The 21,099-nt window shown below is 38.9% G+C and overlaps 1 protein-coding gene across 2 annotated transcripts in view; it reads right to left on the bottom strand.

Annotated features, from left to right (window-relative positions):
* Positions 1–7,895: 7,895 nt before the first annotated feature.
* The window catches only part of mgst2 (microsomal glutathione S-transferase 2), a 43,489-nt gene continuing 30,285 nt past the window's right edge, over positions 7,896–21,099 (bottom strand). For both annotated transcript variants that reach the window (XM_072584100.1, XM_072584101.1), the window contains exons 4-5: positions 9,526–9,607; positions 7,896–8,172 (exon numbers count right to left, since the gene is read on the bottom strand). In XM_072584100.1, coding sequence (XP_072440201.1) covers positions 8,037–8,172; positions 9,526–9,607 — 218 coding nt within the window. In that variant the 3' untranslated portion in view covers positions 7,896–8,036. The remainder of the gene's footprint in view (positions 8,173–9,525; positions 9,608–21,099) is intronic.

Here is a 21,099-nt window from a genome sequence, read left to right as displayed (position 1 = left end):
ATTCCATGCGTTGAGAGGTTAGGAAATGCAGGTTCACTTTGACGGTTTGGGTGGGGAAACCTGGAAGGTATAAAGCTGATGGGGTTCATGAAAAGAACTAAGAGGAAGGGGATTTGGTTGTTTGAAGATTTACCAAAACCTAGAGCTGGAAGTGGAAGTCACTGATCAAGGAGCACCATCTATTTCTTTCCATAATGTTGGAAATCGAAAGTGTGCAATCAGGGAAAAACAAACAGCTGCAAATACACTCAGAGTGAGCAGAGTACGTGTCCCAGACTGTGTGAGGGGCTGCAAGAATCTCTGTTGTAAGGCCCTTTAGAGGGCAAGAACATTACACACAGATCCACTGTACAAGATACAACCCTGCAGGGACCCTAATCCCTGGCTATCCTAATCCATTGCTGTGCAGCTCCCTTTTTCAGAAATTCCTGACCAACTCATTCACACCAACACTTTTGGACATAGAGGTTAGGGGAAGAATAGGGATATTGAAGGATGGGGGCTAACGATATCTGCTGGACTCTTGTTCCACTTGCAGACAGATGCTGCTGCAGGCTCTCAGGACAGGCATCAATCCGTGGTACATCCAGTGTGACCATGATGTAATGTCCCAAACTAGACAGTTAGACTCAGGGCTACACAGAGAGATAGTTATAACGTTATAGCTAAATGACATATAGTGTGTCATCAGCTGTGCCATCAAAGTGACGTAAATAGGATTTCTTCTTTCTCCCCCTCCCAACACACCTTAGTGTTGTAAAGATTATATCTTATTCTATATTTTTAATTACAAGACTCCTCTCCTTTGGCCCATCCCCTTGACCTAGACCTCCATGTTGTTTGGTGGATATCTGGGATGTAGAAAGTTGAACCAGGAACGGCATTTGGTAAGATAAGGCACGAATCGGAATGAGGGACACCATGGGTGTGGGATCAGTAATTATTAAGCTAAGTGTGGCAGAATATGGAGAGAAAACTTGCTGGACCCCATGGCCAAAATCTTGACACAACTTGCACTTTGTTAAAAAGAATAAAATTCAGTCACTATTTTGTTTGGGATAAGAACAGTGAGTGCTAACAGAATTCTCTCTGAGAAATACTTTCTTTTTGTTGAGAAAAGTGCAGAAGAGTTTAACGCAGTCAAATTAATAATGAGAATATTTGAAAGCTTTCTTCTATGCTGCAGTAAATTTTTCTCATAAAACTATGATCTGTTTCTCATACATAAAATCATCCATAGCAGGGACATTTTACAGATTGCGAAAATTACAGAATAAGTTAAGAATTTAAGAGAAAGATTATAATAGACTATTTAATTCTGTAAAGGAACTGAATGAGGATGAATGGATGTATTTTTCATGTTTTGTTGTCTAGGTGCTATGTACATGGTAATGAAATGCATTTAAAAATGTGTTTCATTTCTTTTAGGGGTAGAATTAAATAAAAGACCACAATATTACTTGATGGGAAAAGGGGAAAAATGACATTGCTTTAAAGAGGGAAAAAGTTGCTTGCAGTATTAAAGAAACACATTAAGCTAACTGATACATAGGAAACAATATTACTTGTGGGGACATTGAGTGCAAATAAACTGGCACCATCAGGGTGTAGTCTTTTGATTGGCTTTTCAATTAAAATCAGTATAATGGGTTCAGGACAGCTCAGCATAGCGACAAGCCTCTGATTGGTCAGAGAGTGATGGAAGTGAATCAGACAGAGTGGAGATTTCCTGAAGTTATCAATCTTTTCTCCTCTTTCTCTGTAAAGTTGCTCTCTCCCATTTGAAAGAGAAGGAAAACTACATTCAGAGACATCGAAAGAAATAAATGTAAAACCTGAAGAAAGACCCTGTATGGATTGTGGATGAATGTGGGAAAAGATAGTACGCTAATCCAAGGAAACTGTGGAAGAGGATGTTTGCAGTTTTAAAAACAAATTACTGGAATAATATTGTGGGTTGATTAACACTGTTGCCTGATTCAAACAGTGAGGGACAATTCCAGACAAAATGAGCATCTGTGTGTTTAGGGCAACTTTGCCCAGACATTGTCAGCACTAGTTGTGGGCTCAGCATAACAAGAGCCATTTGATTGGCTCCCAGGCAGGTAGCTACAGCCCTGTGTGTGGATAATACAGCAGCAACATCCAGCCTAGGAAGAGAAAAACATTCATGTCTCCCTTTCTCTCCCTCGTGTGGGAAGGAAAATTCCTAGCAGCTAGCTACTGTTCCTCACCTTTGTCTGTGAAATGCTCTCTCTGCAAAGCCCCTGTTAAAAGGAAAAGGGATTAGGACCATCATGAGAGACACTAAAGTTATCAACTGATGAAAGAAAGAGTGTGAATCAGTGCAGCCAGAATCTTGCATCATTAGGAAAGAATGGGAAGGACTTAAAAGGATCTGAAACAACTCAGAAACATCTGTGTTCCAGACTGATGCCAGAACTGTGCTTCTTTGTTTCCTTGCCTCCTCCGCCCACCCACCAAATAACTGTCCTGCCTACAGTGTGTACCTATTTGTACATGTATGGGAATTTTGAGAAAGGGTTCGTTTTAGATCTATAAAGTTTCCATGTTGACCTTTTTTTGCGATTGGTTGCAACCAGTTTGGTCATAAATTATTATTTTCTTGCTAATGGGAAGAATCTGGTGCAAATGTTGTTTTAAGCTGAATTAGACAGTTGATGGGGGCCATCTTGTGGCACTGTGGTAGCGTCCCTATTCCTGAACTGAGAGTCCTGGGTTCAAGTCCCACCTGCTCCAGAGGTGTGTAGTAACATCTCTGAAAAGGCTGCTATGCAAACTATGTTACATTTTTTAAAATTAGATAGCTACGTAGAATTTGCTTTTTAGTGACTTAATCAATGGTTTTTTAAAACTTGTCATGACACTGGGAATAATTGGGGTGTGGCTTGCAGTGCACTCTCCCAGTGAGCCATGACACCAACCAAGCAGTCAGTGAACTACAGACTGATCATTGCTATGCAAGTAACATCAGGGCATCACTGAACAATTGAGGATTGCAAAACTAACCCATTTAGTTTTATGATTTTTTTTGGACTGGTGGTACAGAAATATATTCCTTTAATTTTCCTTTCCTGTCCACTCATAATAATTGTGCATTTTTCCCCAAGTGTGTCTGTAGAAGTTTTTAAAAAGAATAGTGTTTAAACTTCACAAGTTAGAAATCCTTTTACTGTTATTGTTTAAGCTAAGGGTGTTATAATAATTTTTTTTAAAGGTTCCTAAAGGGATCATGTTTATCCTGGTTAGCAGCCAGTCAAAGACAATTTGGGATTCTTGGCAGTCAAAGTAAATCTTCGTGTTTATCACAACTCTAGGATTAGCAGGGCTTGATTTCTAGTGCACTAACCCAGTGAATTGTGACACTAGTCTCAATAATTGTAACAATGAAACCACCATAGCTCATTGTACAAACTCATCTGGTTCACTTTTAGGAAGGAAACTGCCATCCTTACCTGATTTTATCTACATGTGACTCCAGACTCATGACAGTGAGGTTGATGCTAAACTAACCTCAGAGAATGGACTACAAAGGCACTGAGTTCAAGGGCAATTCGGGATGAGAAATAAAAACTAGCCTTTCCAGTGTCTCCCACCTGTAAAGAAAAGTGACATGTTCTCATCTTCCTCCAGTGATGTTGTTAATGGTCACAATAGACTCAATAATGACTGGGACTTAGCTTTAGTGAATCACAGAGCAGCACTTTTCAGCAATGGATATTCACTGGATGGCCACAATGTTGAAAGCAGAAATTCCATTACCACAGTAGAAGAATATATTGTATAAGGTAATAGTTCTGAAAAAGTCGGTGCACCTGAAAGAGTGCATCTGAACATTAGTACACAAGTAAAAGTATTTATTGGAATTCCTAAGGGTCAGACAGTTATTCTGAAGTCAAAGACAGAGCAGACTCAGAGTAGAGACAATCCAATGTAAGACAACAGCCTCTAAGCATAGGGATACAATCCAGGGTTCACAGTGTCAGTACAATCCATGATGATCTATCATCTAAAAAGACAAGGGCAGCAGTTGCATGGAAACACCATCACCCACAAAGCTCTCCTCCAAGCCAAATACCATAATGAATTGAATCTACGTCACCAGTCCTTCATTGTCACTTGGTCAGAATCCTCGAGCTTCCTCACTAACAGTACTATGGGTATACCTGCATCACCTGGACACCAACAGGTCAAGATGATGGCTCACCGTCACCTCTGCAAGGCCAATTGTGTAGAAGCAGTAGATCCTGGTCTCACCATGATGACCACTTCACCTGAGGTAATGAGGAAACCTCCTTCTCAGCTTATCTCTATCAGGTAAAGAGACGAAGCACTTTACTGCCTGTAATCCTCAACAGTGGCAAAAACAAGAATTTTGTTTAAGATCAGTGCCAAGATTGGGCAATCATGTTGTGCTCAAACCATTGATATCCTCTACTCCTCTCTACTCCTCTTTTTTTTAAGATTCCCAACAGTGTGGAAACAGGCCCTTCGGCCCAACAAGTCCACACCGACCCTCCGAAGAGCAACCCACCCTGACTAGTGCACCTATCACTACGGGCAATTTTAGCATGGCCAATTCACTTGACCTGCGCATCTTTGGACTGTGGGAGGAAACCGGAGCACCCGGAAGAAACCCACGCAGACACGGGGAGAATGTGCAAACTCCATAGAGACAATTGCCCAAGACGGGAATTGAATCTGGGTCCCTGGCGCTGTGAGGTAGCAGTGCTAACATTGATGTAATCATCAATGGGAAATGATAACATCAATACTCCTCTGGGAAATAAAATCATCAATAAGTAATGCAGGAACGCGATATTCTATCAGCTAACTTTGCACAAGAAGACAATTAATATTGAAGGAGTTTGGTTGGAGCATAAAAGCTGGTGCATGAATGACAACATTAAATTTACTTTTGGAATTTATTTATCTTTTTACTTCTTAAGATTTTGTGAAACAATTACTTCAGTAAGTATCCATGTGAATATTCAAGTTACAAACAATCAAAAATGATTTTACACCATGTCTTAAATGAGAAACGCCACTTACACAGGAGATTCATGAAAGAAAATAGTCAAGGTTTGGGCATCGTTGAAGACTGTTATCAGCTAACCTTTCATGGTGAAATAAATGGAAACAGAAAACATCGAGGTGTGGTGGGATTCTGAGTGTCTAAGTTTGGAATGGAGGTTCAGAACTGGTTTCTAATGAATAGTTACCTAGAGCTCAACCTACTCTTTTTTTTTAAAAAAAGGCAAGTGTAAGGCAGTGTATAATTCCATTGGTCAAACTACCAGGCTTGAAGCAAAACATACTTTATTCTGACACTATAGTTAAAATATAAATAAAAGAAAGAATAATTGGAATCACTTTATTGGAAAGCTTAACAGAATAATAGATTATTTAATTACTAAACAGCAACTGTTCCAAGATAATAACATTCCATAAACAAATCTTTGACAAAGACAAATTCAACAAAATAGACTGTCTCACATGTAATTCTCCAGTCCAGGAGGAAAGAACATCAAGAGAAAACTTGGAAAGTGAGAGAACTCAAGTGTTTTGCTGTCACAGGGAGAGATGTATCGCAGTTTCCAAACCCGAACAGCTGCTGAAAGTTAAACTAAAATCCTGGTTCTATGGGAGCTTGACCTCACCCCGTCAGGCTGCTTATATTGTTCCAACTTTAAAAACCCAAGGCCTCACAAGCTGTTTACTTGATTGGCTTGGACAGACTGCTCCTCTCCTTTTGTCTCAACCACTCTTCAGGAAAACAAAAACAGGACCAAGTACATCTCTTAAAGCTGTAGTATGATCACACTAGAAAACCCCAGCTTGTCTGGCAGCATTTGTGGGGAGAAAACAGTTAACATTTTGGGTCCAGTGACCCTTCCATCAATTCTAAAGATGTGTCACTGGGCCTGAAAATTTTAATGTTTTCTCTCTACAGATGCTGCTGGATTTGCTGAACTTTTCCAGCAACTTCTGATTTCTAGCATCCGTAGTTCTTCCGGTTTTTTTGATGAAAATGTCAACTCTGTCCCTCTCTCTCTAAAGTGGCTGCCTGCCCTGGTGAATATTCCTAGTATTTTCTGTTTTCACATTTCTAGTATCTACACTATTTTATTTTGAATCCTGGAATCTAAATGTTTATTTAAGCAGAACGTTCACATACACAGAATGATGTTGCAGAAAAATAAGATACTGAAAAGACATGTTAAGTGTAGCTTACGTTTACATATTCTCAGCCTTTATCATCAAAACAATCCTAAGATGCATGGCAAAGAGAACAATTGTATCGGTGCAATTGAGATCCAGGAGGAAAATTAATTAATGTCTTTATTCAGTCAGGAATGAAATATTGTTTTTCAGTCAAAATGAAATTGTGTTTTTGAGCTGATCTCTTACAAAATAGTTTGCAAATTCTTTAAATGGAGGTGTAGAATACCTCCTGTCCACAGTGACAGTTCAATTTATTTTGCATCACATGGCATGGAGATTGGAAGCATTTCTTTATCCTGAAGGTTTTAGTCTGACAACGTTTCTAGAGTAACAGGTTTCATCAATGTGTAATACACTTGCCTTCAACTTTAGAAGTTGTGGCTGTGACACACTTCTGAATATGAACTCGATTCAAGATTAAGCGTGTGGGCCAGCACTTTGGCACAAAACTGTTGGAAATGCTACATTTGTCAAGATCAGATGTTACGTGAAGCAATTTCTTCCTGAGGTGGATGTACTGGGTCCTATGAGACTACTTCAAGAAGAGCAAGGTGTTTCCACGTCAATAATTTTCCTGCAACAAAATACTTCATGCATCTCAGTTGCTATTTGTGTCTCAGTGATAGTATTATTGGCTTTTAAGACAAAAGACTTGAATTCAAGCCCCACACCAAACAGGCGTGATGAGAAGTTATAGCAGTGAATGGCTGACAAGCTGCATTTGACGGACGCAGTGCATCTCACTAAAGTCTTTAGCCTTCAGAAAGTAATCCAAAAATAACCACCATTGGGAAGGAATGCCATCTCAACCACTCTTCATCAGTACATGACCCATGTGTAGACTTGAGTTCAGACTTGAGCGTAGGATAAACATAGCAAATGGCCTGAAGATAGTAAACTCCACCTGTACTTTTTAAAAGTTCATTGAAGGGATGAGTGTGTCATGGCTACAGCAGCATTTACTGTCCATTCCTAATTGTCCAGAGGGCAGTTAAGTGTCAACCGCATTGCTGTGGGTCTGGCAGCACATGAAGGCCAGGTAAGGATCGCAATTTCCTTTCCAAAAGGACGTTAGTGAAACCAGAGTGGTTTTTCCATCGATCAACAATGGTTTCATACTTAAAACATAAAGAGATCACAGCGGGTCTGAAGAGTCATCCAGACTCAAAATGTTATCTTGCTTTCACTCTGTGCATACTGCCTGACCTATTGTGATTCCAGTACAGATTCCAGCATCTGCAGTAATTTGCTCTGGCAATGGTTTCATTGTTATCATAGAATTGAATTGAATTGAATTTATTGTCATGTGTATGGAGGCACAATGAAAAGCTTTGTAAATTCCAGATTTTTAAAACTGAATTCTAATTTCACCATCTGTCCATAGCAGGATGTGAACCCAGGTCCCCAGAACATGGCCTGGATCTCTGGATTAATAGTCTAGTGATAATTCTGCTAGGCCATCACCTCTCCTGTGGAAATATTAATGGTATAAAATGTGTGTGAAACTGAATGTAAATATTTGGATTGGAAAATAACTGCAAGAAAATTAATGCTAATTTACCTGAGCTTATTAAAAATGCAACTAACTAAATAGTTACAAAGTAAGGTTGTGTACATAAATGAACATTAGATTTTTTAAAAAGCCTAGATGATGTGAAAAATGCTGTTTTTATTTTACCATGTTGAAGTCACATACATAAAATCACAGAATGGCTTCAGAGAATGTCTTCATAATAATCATTTTAAAGCAGAGTATGCAATATTCCCTTTTGTAGTCAACAGCTTTCACATTATGGAAACAATTTGCTGATCTTTTTAGCTATGTTGAAATCAAAATACTCGTCCATCATGCAAGTTGTAATCGCGACAAAACTAAGACCGAACAGTATGAACAACACTGCGATACCAATTTTGAATCCAGGAATCCTGAAACCAGAAATGCACACGTTAAAACAATAATCGGCCAACTACAATTTATTTTTAGAAGTACATGATGATTTATGTTCTTGTTTTCCTATTTCTGCTTTCAGTAGCTCGATGGGCAATTACTGGAGCCTGATATAACAGCTGACATCAGAGAGATACTGCTGGGCTTCATTGCAACTTTCTTCATATCCAAGACAGTGGGGAGAGCAAGTAAAATGCTAAAAAACATCAGTTTACTTTCCTAAACAATAGAATTCCTTCTGATAATCTATGGGGTGGAAATCAGGTGGGAATCTCAGATCACGGATGTGATGCAAGTCAATAGACAGCCTCTGGTCATTCACACGATGAAAGGTATTGGATTTCAGCCAGCATCCATCATCCTACAGTATCAGTGTTGGTGAAGTGGTAATATTCTGACCTACAACACAGAAGGTTGAAGACTCATGTCCTACTTCAGGGGCTTGAGTGCTTAATCTAAACCGCTGCTCCAACAGATCACAAAGAGAAAACTGTTCTGTCAGATCTGCCACCTTCCTGATGGCATAATGAACCAAGATCCTGACTGGTCTCTCAGATGCAGACAAGACCCTATGGCACCAACTGGTAGGAATATTAATTTCCCTTATATCGGCCACTTTCATCCCTTGTAACATCTAAAAATAGATCATTGTAATTTATTTCATTGCTGCTTTTGGGATCTAGTTGGACCCTAATTGACTGCTGGGTCTCTCACACTACAAGTTGCCAAATTTAAGAAAGTACTTTATTCGCAAGACATGTAAGTTCTTTCATTTTTTTAATCTCAGTATGGTGTCTGGATGACTGTTCAGCCCTGCACAGTCAGCCAAGTTTCTTGGTTGTCACTTCTTGAGTGCAGCTGGTAAGCTTGAAAGTTCATTTGTCCCTACCCAGTATAGTAAGTGATGCACTTCCAGCTGGATTTGTACATATGCTTCTTACCTACTATGTTAAGGCCTCAGTAGTCTGAGCTGTGTGGACCAATTTCCTGGCTGTATTCTACATGTTCTCAAATAGACTTCAGTGGACAACAAATTTGGATTTCATAATGCACTACTTTATATGCAATAACAAATGGCAGCTATTATTTTGGGGCAAGTCACCTTCTCTCCTTCCCCTTCCTACCACACAAAATAGGGGGCAAAAAGTATTGGAGGCAGAATTATAATGGATCGTTTTTATAAAAAGTTTCAAACTTATGACAATCAACATGGGAAGTAAATTACTAATCTTTCAGAGAAGATAGTGCACAGCATGGAAAGATCATCGTGAGAGACAAAGACCAAAAAACAGAAAAAGAAAATAAATTAGGAAGAGCCTTTAAACACCTACCTTCCTTTCATTGACTCTGCATATCCAGTAAAGTACATGTGTCGACTAAACAGATATACAAGACCCAAGATCGAGGTGATTTCTGAATGAAGGCAAGTAACAAACTATTATTTTAGGTAACTGAAAATTAAATTAATCAATGCACTTTATCAATATTATGTATGTTGTTTCCGTACCCCAAGAACAAATATAAAGTTTAATTTACTTGCTCCATATGATGATATATGCAATAATCATGAAGACAGTTACACTGAAGTAACCAATGTAATTTCTTGGTTCAGACATCACTTCTAGTGATGATACAGAGTGTTTCCCTCTGTGTTAATTCATACAACACACAAGACTGGGTTCTTGGTGAGACAGATGTGTTGAAGTTTATTAACAGTACTATTTATAAGATCTCAGTCTTTCACAAAGTCTGTGTTCCATGCTCACTAATATTACGGCTACATTCCATGACTAACACAAAGCACTGACCCCATTGCACTGTGACCACTGTAGGTGAGGTGAGGAGTTTCTTCCTAAATGGTCATATGTCATGGTATCATCTAACAGTCTTCAAGGTAACTTTTTTGCAATCTATGCAATAATACAATAGTAATGACATTTAATCCTCAGGTAATCACGGAATAAACTGAAGTGATAACAATGTATCTTTATAGCAACAACAAAACACAGTAACCAGTCTCAAAGTCTCCATGCCAGCGACTGGTCCATGGTCAAGGGGCAATGATGAGAGAACTGAAGAAATTGCACTCAAGTTCCAGCACTTAACTATGATCCAATTACACAACTCAAAAGTGATATTTATGGACACAAGGTAAGTATTGGATTGTGACAAACTATGATTCTTCTTCAGTCAAGTGTGGGACACTCATATTTCAGGTTGCCATATAAAGAATGGCAACGTAAGTGAGGTGCTGGTGACCCATGCAGTTTGCTGTGGGCTGCAAAGAGATAATCAAATTGCTACAGCTCTGGAGTCGCAAATGGGTCCAACATAGTCGTTTTTCATTCCTAAAGGATATTTTGCTTTTTACAACAACTGATGATAGCTGTCAAAGTTACCTTTATGGAGTTTGGCTTTATATTGCAGAGTTATGAATTGAATTTTGAATTCCATCTGCTGCCACGGTAGGATTTGAACCAATGGTCCCAGAGCATTAGCCTAGGATCCTATCCAGTGTGAGTTTCCTGTTGTGGAGACCAAGCCAGTTATCAATGCGTTTACACACTAATTTGCACCTCGAAATGGCCTAGAGGGAATATTGTCCTGAATATCTGGATTATTGACCCAGCAACATTACCAAGTCATACCATCACCCCAGGTAAAGGAAATTTCAAACAAGAGTCTATATTATGATATGGTTCCTGGCAATGAAACGGTATAAATGAACATGCTAAAGTCCTAGACAGTGTCTTTAAAATAATCCAAGATTGCTTTGAGATATGTTATATGTGATCAATCAGATACCCAGATGCATGGGGGAACAGATAAATGGGAACATCAACATCTGCAAATGCCCCTCCAAGTCATTTCCAAACCCGACGTGGCACTGTGTCACCATTCCTTTGCTGTAGCTGAATCAAAATCCTCAAACTCCTAACCTAACAGGACATATCTACACTACATGGATTGAAGCTATTCAAGAAATTGGAGAACCACCACAGTTTCATGGACAATTAGGGATGGGCAATAAATGCTGGCTCAATCAGTGACGCTCACAACTCATTAAAGAAGAAGAAAATTAAATGACTGCAACTCTGGACAATGTACTATCTTGGCAGACTGTTGAGATAAACATGCTCCTGATTGGTCTTTCTTCCATTCAGTCAAAACTCATCAAGCCGAAAATAACCAATCAATATGATCATCCCTTGATTTTCTATGTTGTGAAAATGTCACATATAAGTCAAGGCTTGAGCTTGTACGAACAGATCAAAAGAAGGAAGTAGCTATCTGGTAATAGAGAACCTGGGTGCTGCAGAAAGAAGCCACATTTTGTCATAGCTATTCATCTTGCATTCACTGGGATATTCACAAGAATACCATTGATAAGGGGGAACAACATTTTCTATTGCAGGAGAAAGGAACACTCAGTGATTAGCAAGAGGGATGCAATTGGTGGAGGTACCATGTTGAATGCTCCAATTAGATGATGACTAACAGTTAACTGCCAAGTTAATTTTTAAAAATTAAAGCAGACATGTTGACTGATTTGACCAGGTATTTCCCTGAGTAATGAATCAGAAAATGGCAGCCACCTACTTTGTTGAGTTGAAACAGGTGCAGTGCACGTACATGTTCTGACTGCAAAGAACATGGCCCTGTATTTTAATAGATGTACCTTTCAGTATGTCAAATGTGCCAGTCTTTGAACCCAATAATCTGAAATTAGTGGTCAGTGTAAATTTTATTTACCAAATGTTGCCCAGTCATGGAACTGAATCAAATATTGGACATTCTGCTTTGAGTTTTGTGAGGACATGGCTGTTTGGGTATAGTCATGACCTTGCCAACGGCTGAAGGGATATGCTGTTTGATACAATTCTCCAGTTTTTGAGATGCACAGCCTACATATCTAATGGTATATCAACACTGAAGCTCATTAGTCATTTGGAGGATGGGTAGAATGTAGTTTTTGGTTTGATGGCAGCAATATGTTAGTGGCAAAGACCATTCTGAATTTGCAGATGGCATCAAATTTTGCGGTGGTGTGGTGTGGTGTGGCAGGTACAAAAAAATTTGAGAATTGGACTAGAGCAAATAAAAAGGGATATTAATAAGCTTGTAGAATATGGTAAATAATTTGAGAATGAAGTTCAACACAAATAAACAAGAGAGCATTTTTGAGAGAAAGAATAGAAATATCACTTACTACTTGCAATGTGCCCATCTAGGTAGGACAGTGGAAGACAGAGATCTCAGGTACATATCACAAAACACTATGCCAGAGATTAGTAAGGCTATTAGAGGATTACAACTATAAAAATATGTTTGTTATGTTAACTGTATCAAATGTTGGAGAGACCAAACTTACAGGTACTGGGAGAACAGTTCTAGTTAGCATATGATAAAAAGAATATCAAGGCAATGGAGAGGTTGCGCAGAGGATTTATTAACACAATATTAGAAAAAAACATGTCTATGCAGATTAGGAAAAGATCAACATGCTAGTTCTCTTCTCTCATGGAAAAGCAAGGCTGAGAGGGTGACCCGATAGAATTTGAGACAATGAATATGAAGAGAATTATTTCTCATATGGGGAAGCGAGTAACTAGAAGCCATTAATATGAGATAATTATTCACAAATCCAATTGGACTTCTTTTAAAAACTGTATTCAAATAGTTGTGAGAATATGTAACTCAGTACTACACAGAGTGGTTGAAACAAATAATATAGTTGTGTTTAAGGGGAAGCTGAATAAACATCATGGAAAAGGGAACAGAAGGCTCAAAATTATAGATTTGGATGAATCCTGGGAGGGGAATGACTGGAATATAAAGACTGTAATCTTATACAATTGTACATATTATAGCACCATTAGAAGTAGAAATTATAGTAAGAGATCAGTTGTAGAAGTAAGTCTTCAAAAAAATCAGAGAATATCAGGTTTTAACTCAAGGCATATTGGGAGTAATACAGTTTCATTGCCAAACAGCGTGACAGGAACTATTAGACAATCATGGACTCTGATTGAAATCTTACTTGACCTGTTCATTTTCATAAAAGGAAGAGAGCTTTGTTACAAATGCTCACTTAATACTTTTTACAAATGTTCAGAACATCAAGGGTGCAGAATCTGTAAAAATCTATCATATTTTGTCTATATACAAGTGTTTTGCTGAATTATTTGAATCGCATGTTTAAAAAATCATTTAACAACAACTAATTCTATTTATATTGCACTGTTAAAACAACTAAACATTCCAAGGTGATTTGCAGGAGCACGATAAAGTGAATTACGGCACCCAACCATGTAAGGAGAGATTCGGTCAAATTACCAAAACTTTGGACAAAGATGTAGACAGTGAAAGTATCTTGGAAGGCAAGCAATGTATATAGATGTAGAGCGTGGGCCTAAGCAAATGAAGGCAGGACCACCAATAGTGGGACAATTATGTTTGGGAATACACAACAGGCCAGAATGCGGGAAGCACAGATATCTCAGAGGGTTTGCAGATTAGAGATAGGCAGAAACAAGGCCATGAAGAGATTTGAAAACAAGGATGATTTGATTGGATTTATTACTCACATGTGTACCAAAGTATAGAGAAAATTGTTGTCTTATGTGCTTTATGGGCAGGCATACGATACAAAGGCATCAGGGTAACAGAACAGAGTGCAGGAGACAGGGTTACAGCTGTTGAGAAGGTGCAGAGAGACATATCAACATTAATATTAAACAGGTCCATTAAAAATCTGATAACAGTAGGGAAGAGGCAGTTCTTGAATCTGTTCATACTTCATACTACAGAACTTTTATAGCTCCTGCCTGACGGAGACAGTGGAAGGCAGTATAACTGGAGTGGGAGATCTCTTTGATTATGTTAGTTGCTTTCCCAATGCAACAGGACGTATAGATGAAGTCAGTGGATGGGAGGTTGGGTTGTGTGATGGACAGTGTTCATAACTCTGCCGTTTCTTTCAGTCTTGGGAAGAACGGTTGCCATACTACACTGTGGTCCATCTGGGTAGAATGTTTTCTTTGGTGCATCTATAAAAAATTGTAAAGGTCTTTATGGACATCCTGAATTTCTTAATCTCCTGTGGAAGCAGAGGTGTTAATGTGGCTCCAACTTACAGCTGTCCTTTCTTTAGGCTGTCATTCCAAACTGTGATGAAATTCTTTTTTTTCCTGCTCTATCCATTTGTACTCTGTAAGCCACAATTTTTACAATTGGCTGGCTTTTGGGGAACGTATTGCTACCTAGCAATCGTGGCAGGGCCTAATAATTTTTTTTTATAGATCACTTATGAAGATATGGGTGTACCTTTAAGAAAGTTAAAAGCAGCAGAACTACTGGACACAACACCAAGTGTTCTCAATAAGGCAACAATGTATGTAACACTGGGTTAAACAACTCAAGTAGTTTGTTGCCTAGAGACAAATTCGAATCAGTTTAAATTATACCCCGATAAAAATATCAATTTCCAATCAAGTTTGAATTGAGTATATTGACAATCTTAAAATCCAATGCTCTAGGGTATAAGACCAGGAGAAAATTGAACAGTTGAGAGGAGAGCTGCCAAGCCTAATTATGTATCAGACTGCTTGGAAAAAAAACTCTCTCTTAAAAGTATCTTTTTGATCAGTAACCTGTGACACAGAAAATCCTAACAAGGAGAAGAAAAAGACAGGAAGATCCGAAGACAAGAACCTACAGCTGCCTGGTTTTGAGATAAGAAGTGCTGTTTTGTAAATCTTAATGGGAGTTTTATTGGACTAGTATTATAGAAGAGAAGGTAAAAAGATAGGTTAGAGAAAGAAATTGTAAATAGTGGTTAGTTAATTATTCTCTCTTATACATTAAGAAATAAAGTTGTTAATTTTTGCTTTACATTGTTCTTGCCCGTTTGAATGTTTACTGATTACTGCATGGAATAAATCTTTTCTGTGTTGGTGGGTTTAAATTAAGCAGGAGAGTGTACCCCATGTCGTAACAGTTTGGGGGCTCGACTCTATGATTTGAACTAGTTTAGACAGAATTGAATAGATTTTGGGGTACGAAAAATCCCAGCAGATTTAAACACTTTTAGGTTAGTGCCCTAGAACTCTAAATAAAACGCAGGTGAGACAAATTGTTTAATCTCGGTGATTTGTGGCTGATTAAGTTAAAAGTGAGAGAAATGGCTCTTAAAATTGCAGAAGAGGTTCTGGGATTTGAAGATGATTCTGAAATTTGCTGAGAAAGTTCAGAAGGAAAGAAAAAGGCCATACTTTTAGAATTAGCAAATAAGTTAGATTTGGGTTTAACCATGGACAAAAGTGAAGCTGAAATTGTAAGGGAATTACTCAAACACTTCGGTGTGTCGGAGAAACAGACAGATGCAGTAGAGGTGGAAAAACTTAAATTACAATTGAGGAAAATGGAGTTAGAAGATAAAGGGAGAGAGAGGAAAAAGAGAGAAGAAAGAGAGAGAGAGAGAGAGAGAGAATTTGAACTTGAGAAGTTGCAACTTAGTCAGCAAAGTCAAGTTAACAGGATGGACATTAAAAGAGAAGGTAGCGATATATATAAACATGTCAAAATTCTGCTATATTTTGAGAAAAATGTTGAAGTCTTCTTTATTACATTCGAATAATTGGCTAGGCAGATGGAGTGGTCTGAGGATTTATGGATAATGGTAGTTCAGACTAAATTGGTAGGCAGAGCTAGTGAGGTATTTGCCACATTGTCATATGAGCTGTCAAGGGATTATGAAGGGGTTAAACAGGCTATTTTAAGTGCTTATGAATTGGTACCATAAGCATATAAACAGCGGTTCAGAAACAAAGAAGGAACCAGGTCAGAATTAAGCTGAGCTCACAAGAATTAAGCATAGTCACTTTGCTTGATGGGTAAACGCTTAGAAAATAGATAGGATATTTGAGGCTTTAAGTGAGATTATTCTGCTGGAGGAGTTTAAAAACTCACTTCCAGAGATGGTAAGAATTCAGGTGGAAGAACAGAAAGTTCAGGAAGTGAGAAGGGCAGCAGAATTAGCAGATGAGTACAAGCTTCCGGCCAGAAGTTTGTCCTCTGAGGGATGTAAGTTGGGAGAAAGGGAGATCCTACACTACTAAACCAAGATTAGAGAGCACTGGTAAGATTTTACCACAGAATTAAAAAGAATTGCAAGAAAGTGGAAAGGAGATGAAAGGCCTCAGGTGTTTACACTGTGGTAAAGTGGGACATGTAAAGACACAGTGCTGGTCATTAAAGAAGGGTGCTGTGATAAAAGAAGCTAAGCCAGTGGCATTAGTGAACATAGTAAAGGAGACCCCAAGAAGAGCTGAGGAGCTGCAGGAGAGTGCACGGCCTAAGCAGGGGCTGGGTATGGAGTTAGTACTTGATCTCTACAAAGAATTCGCCTCTGTGGGTAAAGCTTACTCAGAAGGACCAAAGGGAGGAGGACAAGACGTTATAATTTCGAGAGATACAGGATCTAACCAATCGCTGATAGTAAAGGATGAGTGAATGTGCACTGTTTCTGATGTATTACCTGAGATTGTGGTAATTTGTGGGATTGATGGACAGAAATTTAACATTCTCTTATGTAAGATCAGGTTGGAATACCAACTTAAGACTGGTGAAGTTACAGTGAGAGTGATTGACAGAGTGTCAACTCCAGGAATTCAGTTTGTTCTTGGGAATGATTTGGGAGGATCCAAGGTGGGAGTGACACCACTTGTTGTGGAGAAGCGCAAGGAAGACCAAGAAACTGAGGAGTTAAAACAGAAATATCCTGTTATTTCCCAGACTGTGTTGTAACCAGATCCGACTATCATAAGTCGCAACACAAAGTGAAAAGTAAAGAGAAAGATGAAGGAGTTGAGGTTCAGTTAGCAGCTACCCTGTTTGACGGAATGGTGCAGGAAAAGCCTGAACATCCAGAGGGTCAGACAGAAGTGTTTAGTCCTGAAAGGCTAAGAGACTTACAACACCAAGATGATAAAAGATATGGATGGATGCATACATACTCTGAAAACGAGGCAGAGAATATTCCGGAGGGTTATTATCTGAAAGATAGAAACCACAAGATGGAAATGGAGACCACAGCAGGTTAGTGCAGAGGAGAAATAGGCCGAAGTGCACCAGACTGTGTTGCCTGCAGCATACAGACAGGAGGTGTTACAGGTAGCACATGAACTACTTGTAGGAGGTCACTTAGTGGTACGAAAGACTCAGGCTCAGGTACAAAAACATTTTTATTAGCTTGGAATACACAAGGATATGGTTAACTTTTGCCGTACGTGTCATACATGCCAAATGATAGGTAAACCCTAGGCGGTAATAAAACCAGCACTTTTGATGCCAATTCCCACATTTGAAGAACTTTTCATGTGGGTTATAATAGACTATGTAGGTCCCCTCCCGAGAAATAAAAGTGGGAGCCAGTATTTGTTAACCATAATGGATGATTCTACCAGATTATCAGAGCAATTCCATTCTACAGTATCAAGGCAAATAAAGGTAGTAGAGGAGTTAGTAGCTTTCTTCACACGGAATGGGCTACCCAGAGATTCAGTCAGACTAAGAGTCAAATTTTACTGCTGTTTAAGGAGGTTATAGATAGCTTCAGTATACAGCACTTTAAATCTAGTGCATATCGTCTTGAATCCCAGGGACCTTTAGAAGGGTGGCATCAGAACTTGAGAATTATGTTGAGAGTATACGGTCAGGATTACCTGAGTGATTGGGATAAAGGTATCCCATTCGTATTGTTTGCCATTAGAGATGCCCCAAACTAATCTATTTTAGTTCACTCCCTTTGAGTTAATATTCATTCATGAAGTGAGAGACCCTTTGAAATTAATTAAAGAAAAATTGACAGGACCAAAGTCAGAGATCTCACCATTAGATTACGTATTGGAGGGGAAGAGGAGATTCAATAGAGTGGGTGAATTAGCTAAACAGAACCTAAAGAGGGCACAGTGTAGAATGAAGCAGGTGGCAGAAACTCTGAGACTTGGACATTTTCCCAAGGGGATGATATGTTAGTACTGTTACCAGTGATAGGAGATCCCTTCAAGCCAGGTTTAGTGGTCCCTATCAAATTGAGAAAAAGAGGAGTCAAGTGAACTATTTAGTAAAGATGCCAGATAGAAAGAAAAGGTATCGGGTATGTCAAGAGAACATGCTGAAACCGTATTACACTAGATAGAAAGAACTGGAGGAGTGGGTTTTAGTTACTGCCCTGCAGAGTGAGGAAACAAATCTATACGATATAGATTTTTGAGCTGCCTCAAAATAGATTAAAAGTGAAGTACTCCTTGAGGAGTGGGATAGATTAGTAAGCTATCTGACTCAGGAGCACAGAATGGAGTTGAAAGATTTGTTACTACAGTACAAGGACATGTGTAAGAATCAGATGGGGAGGACTAATGCTATTGTATATGAAGTAGCCATAGGGAATACTGCTCCGATGAAACAACACCCCTATCGGCTTAATCCTTTCAAAGCCCGACAGGTCCAGATGGAGGTGGAGGCCATGCTTGAGGAGGACATCATCGAACCAAGCCAGAGCGGCTGGAGTTTGCCGATCATCCTAGTTCCCAAAACAGACAGGACGCAACTATTCTGCGCAGATTATCGGAAGGTCAGCGCTGTTACAAAATCAGATTCATATCCAATTCCTAGATTGGAGGACTATATCGAGAAAGTCGGACAAGCCAGTTACATCACCAAGTTGGGCTTACGGCATGGTTACGGGCAGATACCTTTAGCAGAAATGGCAAAAGAACTTTCTGCGTTTGTTACCCCAAATGGGCTATAAGTTTAAAGTAATACCCTTTGGAAGGAAGAATGCGCCCGCCACATTCCAAAGACTCATGAACAGAGCTGTGGCTGGTTTAACAAACTGTGCAGTTTGTTTGGATGATGGAGCGGTCTTTAGTAAGTCCTGGAAAGATCACATGGTAAATTTGGCAGAGCTCTTTCAACGACTACAAGAAGCAAAACTTGTGATAAGCTTAAATAAAACTGAATTCACGAAAGCAGAGGTGACTTGCTTGGAACATAACATCGGTCATGGAATGCAAAGACAAAGGCTAGAGAGGAATTTCCACGACCAAGCTGGAAGAAAGAAGTGCTTTGATTCTTAGGACTCAGTGGATTTTATTGGAAGTTTGTTCCAAACTTCAGCAGTGTAGTGGCACCATTAACCCATTTGCTGAAGAAGGACACAAAGTTTCGGTGGACAGAACAACGTCAGGAGGCATTTGACCATTTGAAATCGATATTAACCACCAAACCAGCTTTAGCTACACTAAACTTTTCAAAACCATTTAAAGTCGCCATTGATGCTGTGACACAGGAGTTGGCGCTTTACTCCTCCAGGAAAATGAGGATGGGATTGAACTGCCAGTTGGTTACTTTTCAAAGATCAACATCCCCCAGAGGAAATACTCCACAATCGAAAACGAACTATCGAGTTTAGTACTGGCCTTACAGCATTTCAATGTGTATGTCACGAATGACGTATCAGAGAAATTGTGTATGCTGACCACAATCCATTTACATTCTTAGAAGGTTTTAAAGATAAGAATATGAAACTATTTCATTGGAGTCTTTTGTTACAGACTTTTAATTTTAAAATTGTACATGTTGGAGATCGGAAGAATGTAATCGCAGATGCGATATCGCAGATTTAACAGTTTAGATGATATGTCTTTATTTAATGCATATATTTAGGTATATGGGAAGAGGTTAAGGTGAACTTATATGGAAGTTATCAGTATGTTAGGATAATGTGTTTAAAAGATTAAAAAAGAAGCCACTTTTTCATTATGATGGTTCGTTTTTTTAAGGTGGGAGGTGTTATGAAGATGTGGGTGTATCTTAGAGAATGAAAAGCAGCAGAACTACCATACACAGCACCAAATGTTCTCAATAAGGCAACTGGGTCGAACAACTCAAGTAGTTCGTTGCCTGGAGACAAAGACAAATTTGAATTCAGCCAGTTTAAATTAAACCTTGATAAAAATACCAATTTCCAATCAAGATTTAATTGAGTATCTTGACAATATTAAAAGCCAATGACACAATCTTGGATATAAGACCGGAGGGAAATTGAACAGTTGAGAGGTAAACTGCTTAGCCTAACATGTACTAGACTGCTTGAAAACATCTCTCACGCTCTCTCTCTTTAAAAGTACCTTTTCGATCAGTAACCTGTGATGCATAAGTGACTAAGAAGGAGAACAGAAGACTCAGGAAGATCCGAAGATAAAAACCTACAGCTGTCTGGTATTGAGATAACAAATATTGTTTTGTAAATCTTAATTGGGAGCCTTATCGGACTAGTATTATAGAAGGGAAGATAAAAGATAGATTAGAGAAAGAAATCATACATAGTGGTTAATTATTCTCTGTTATACTTTAAGAAATAAAGTTAATTTTTACTTTACACAGTTCTTTGCCACTCGAATTTTTATAGATGACTGCATGGAATAAATCTTTAGTGTTGCGGGGTTTAAATTAAGCAGGAGAGTTTATCCCATGTCGTAACAATCACTCAGAACATGTCAAGGATCACTGAAGAGCAATTATAGGACTACAGTCAGTTCGAGCTTGTCAGGGAGTAAAAAGCATACTCACTGCAACAAGAGAGTGTTAGAAGGTGTCCTAATGAGGTGATTAAAAGCCATTGGTTTGGTGTTGGGGCTTAGAAAAATGTCCCAGAAATTATATGATATTTCTGTGTGATTAGAACTCTGGAGAGATCCCAGGAGTTAGTGGATGAAACTGAGCATTGCAGTTAGGACTCAGTAAAAGTCTGGGAGCCATGAGGGTCTTAGAAAAAGCCAGTGAGCAGTTATTTCAATGCAGAGAGTGGCATGATAGAAGCCCAGAAGCTGGACTTGTCT

Source organism: Chiloscyllium punctatum, chromosome 14 (assembly GCF_047496795.1).
Source record: "Chiloscyllium punctatum isolate Juve2018m chromosome 14, sChiPun1.3, whole genome shotgun sequence".
Lineage (NCBI taxonomy): Eukaryota > Metazoa > Chordata > Chondrichthyes > Orectolobiformes > Hemiscylliidae > Chiloscyllium > Chiloscyllium punctatum.
This window is presented reverse-complemented; position numbering and strand designations above follow the sequence as displayed.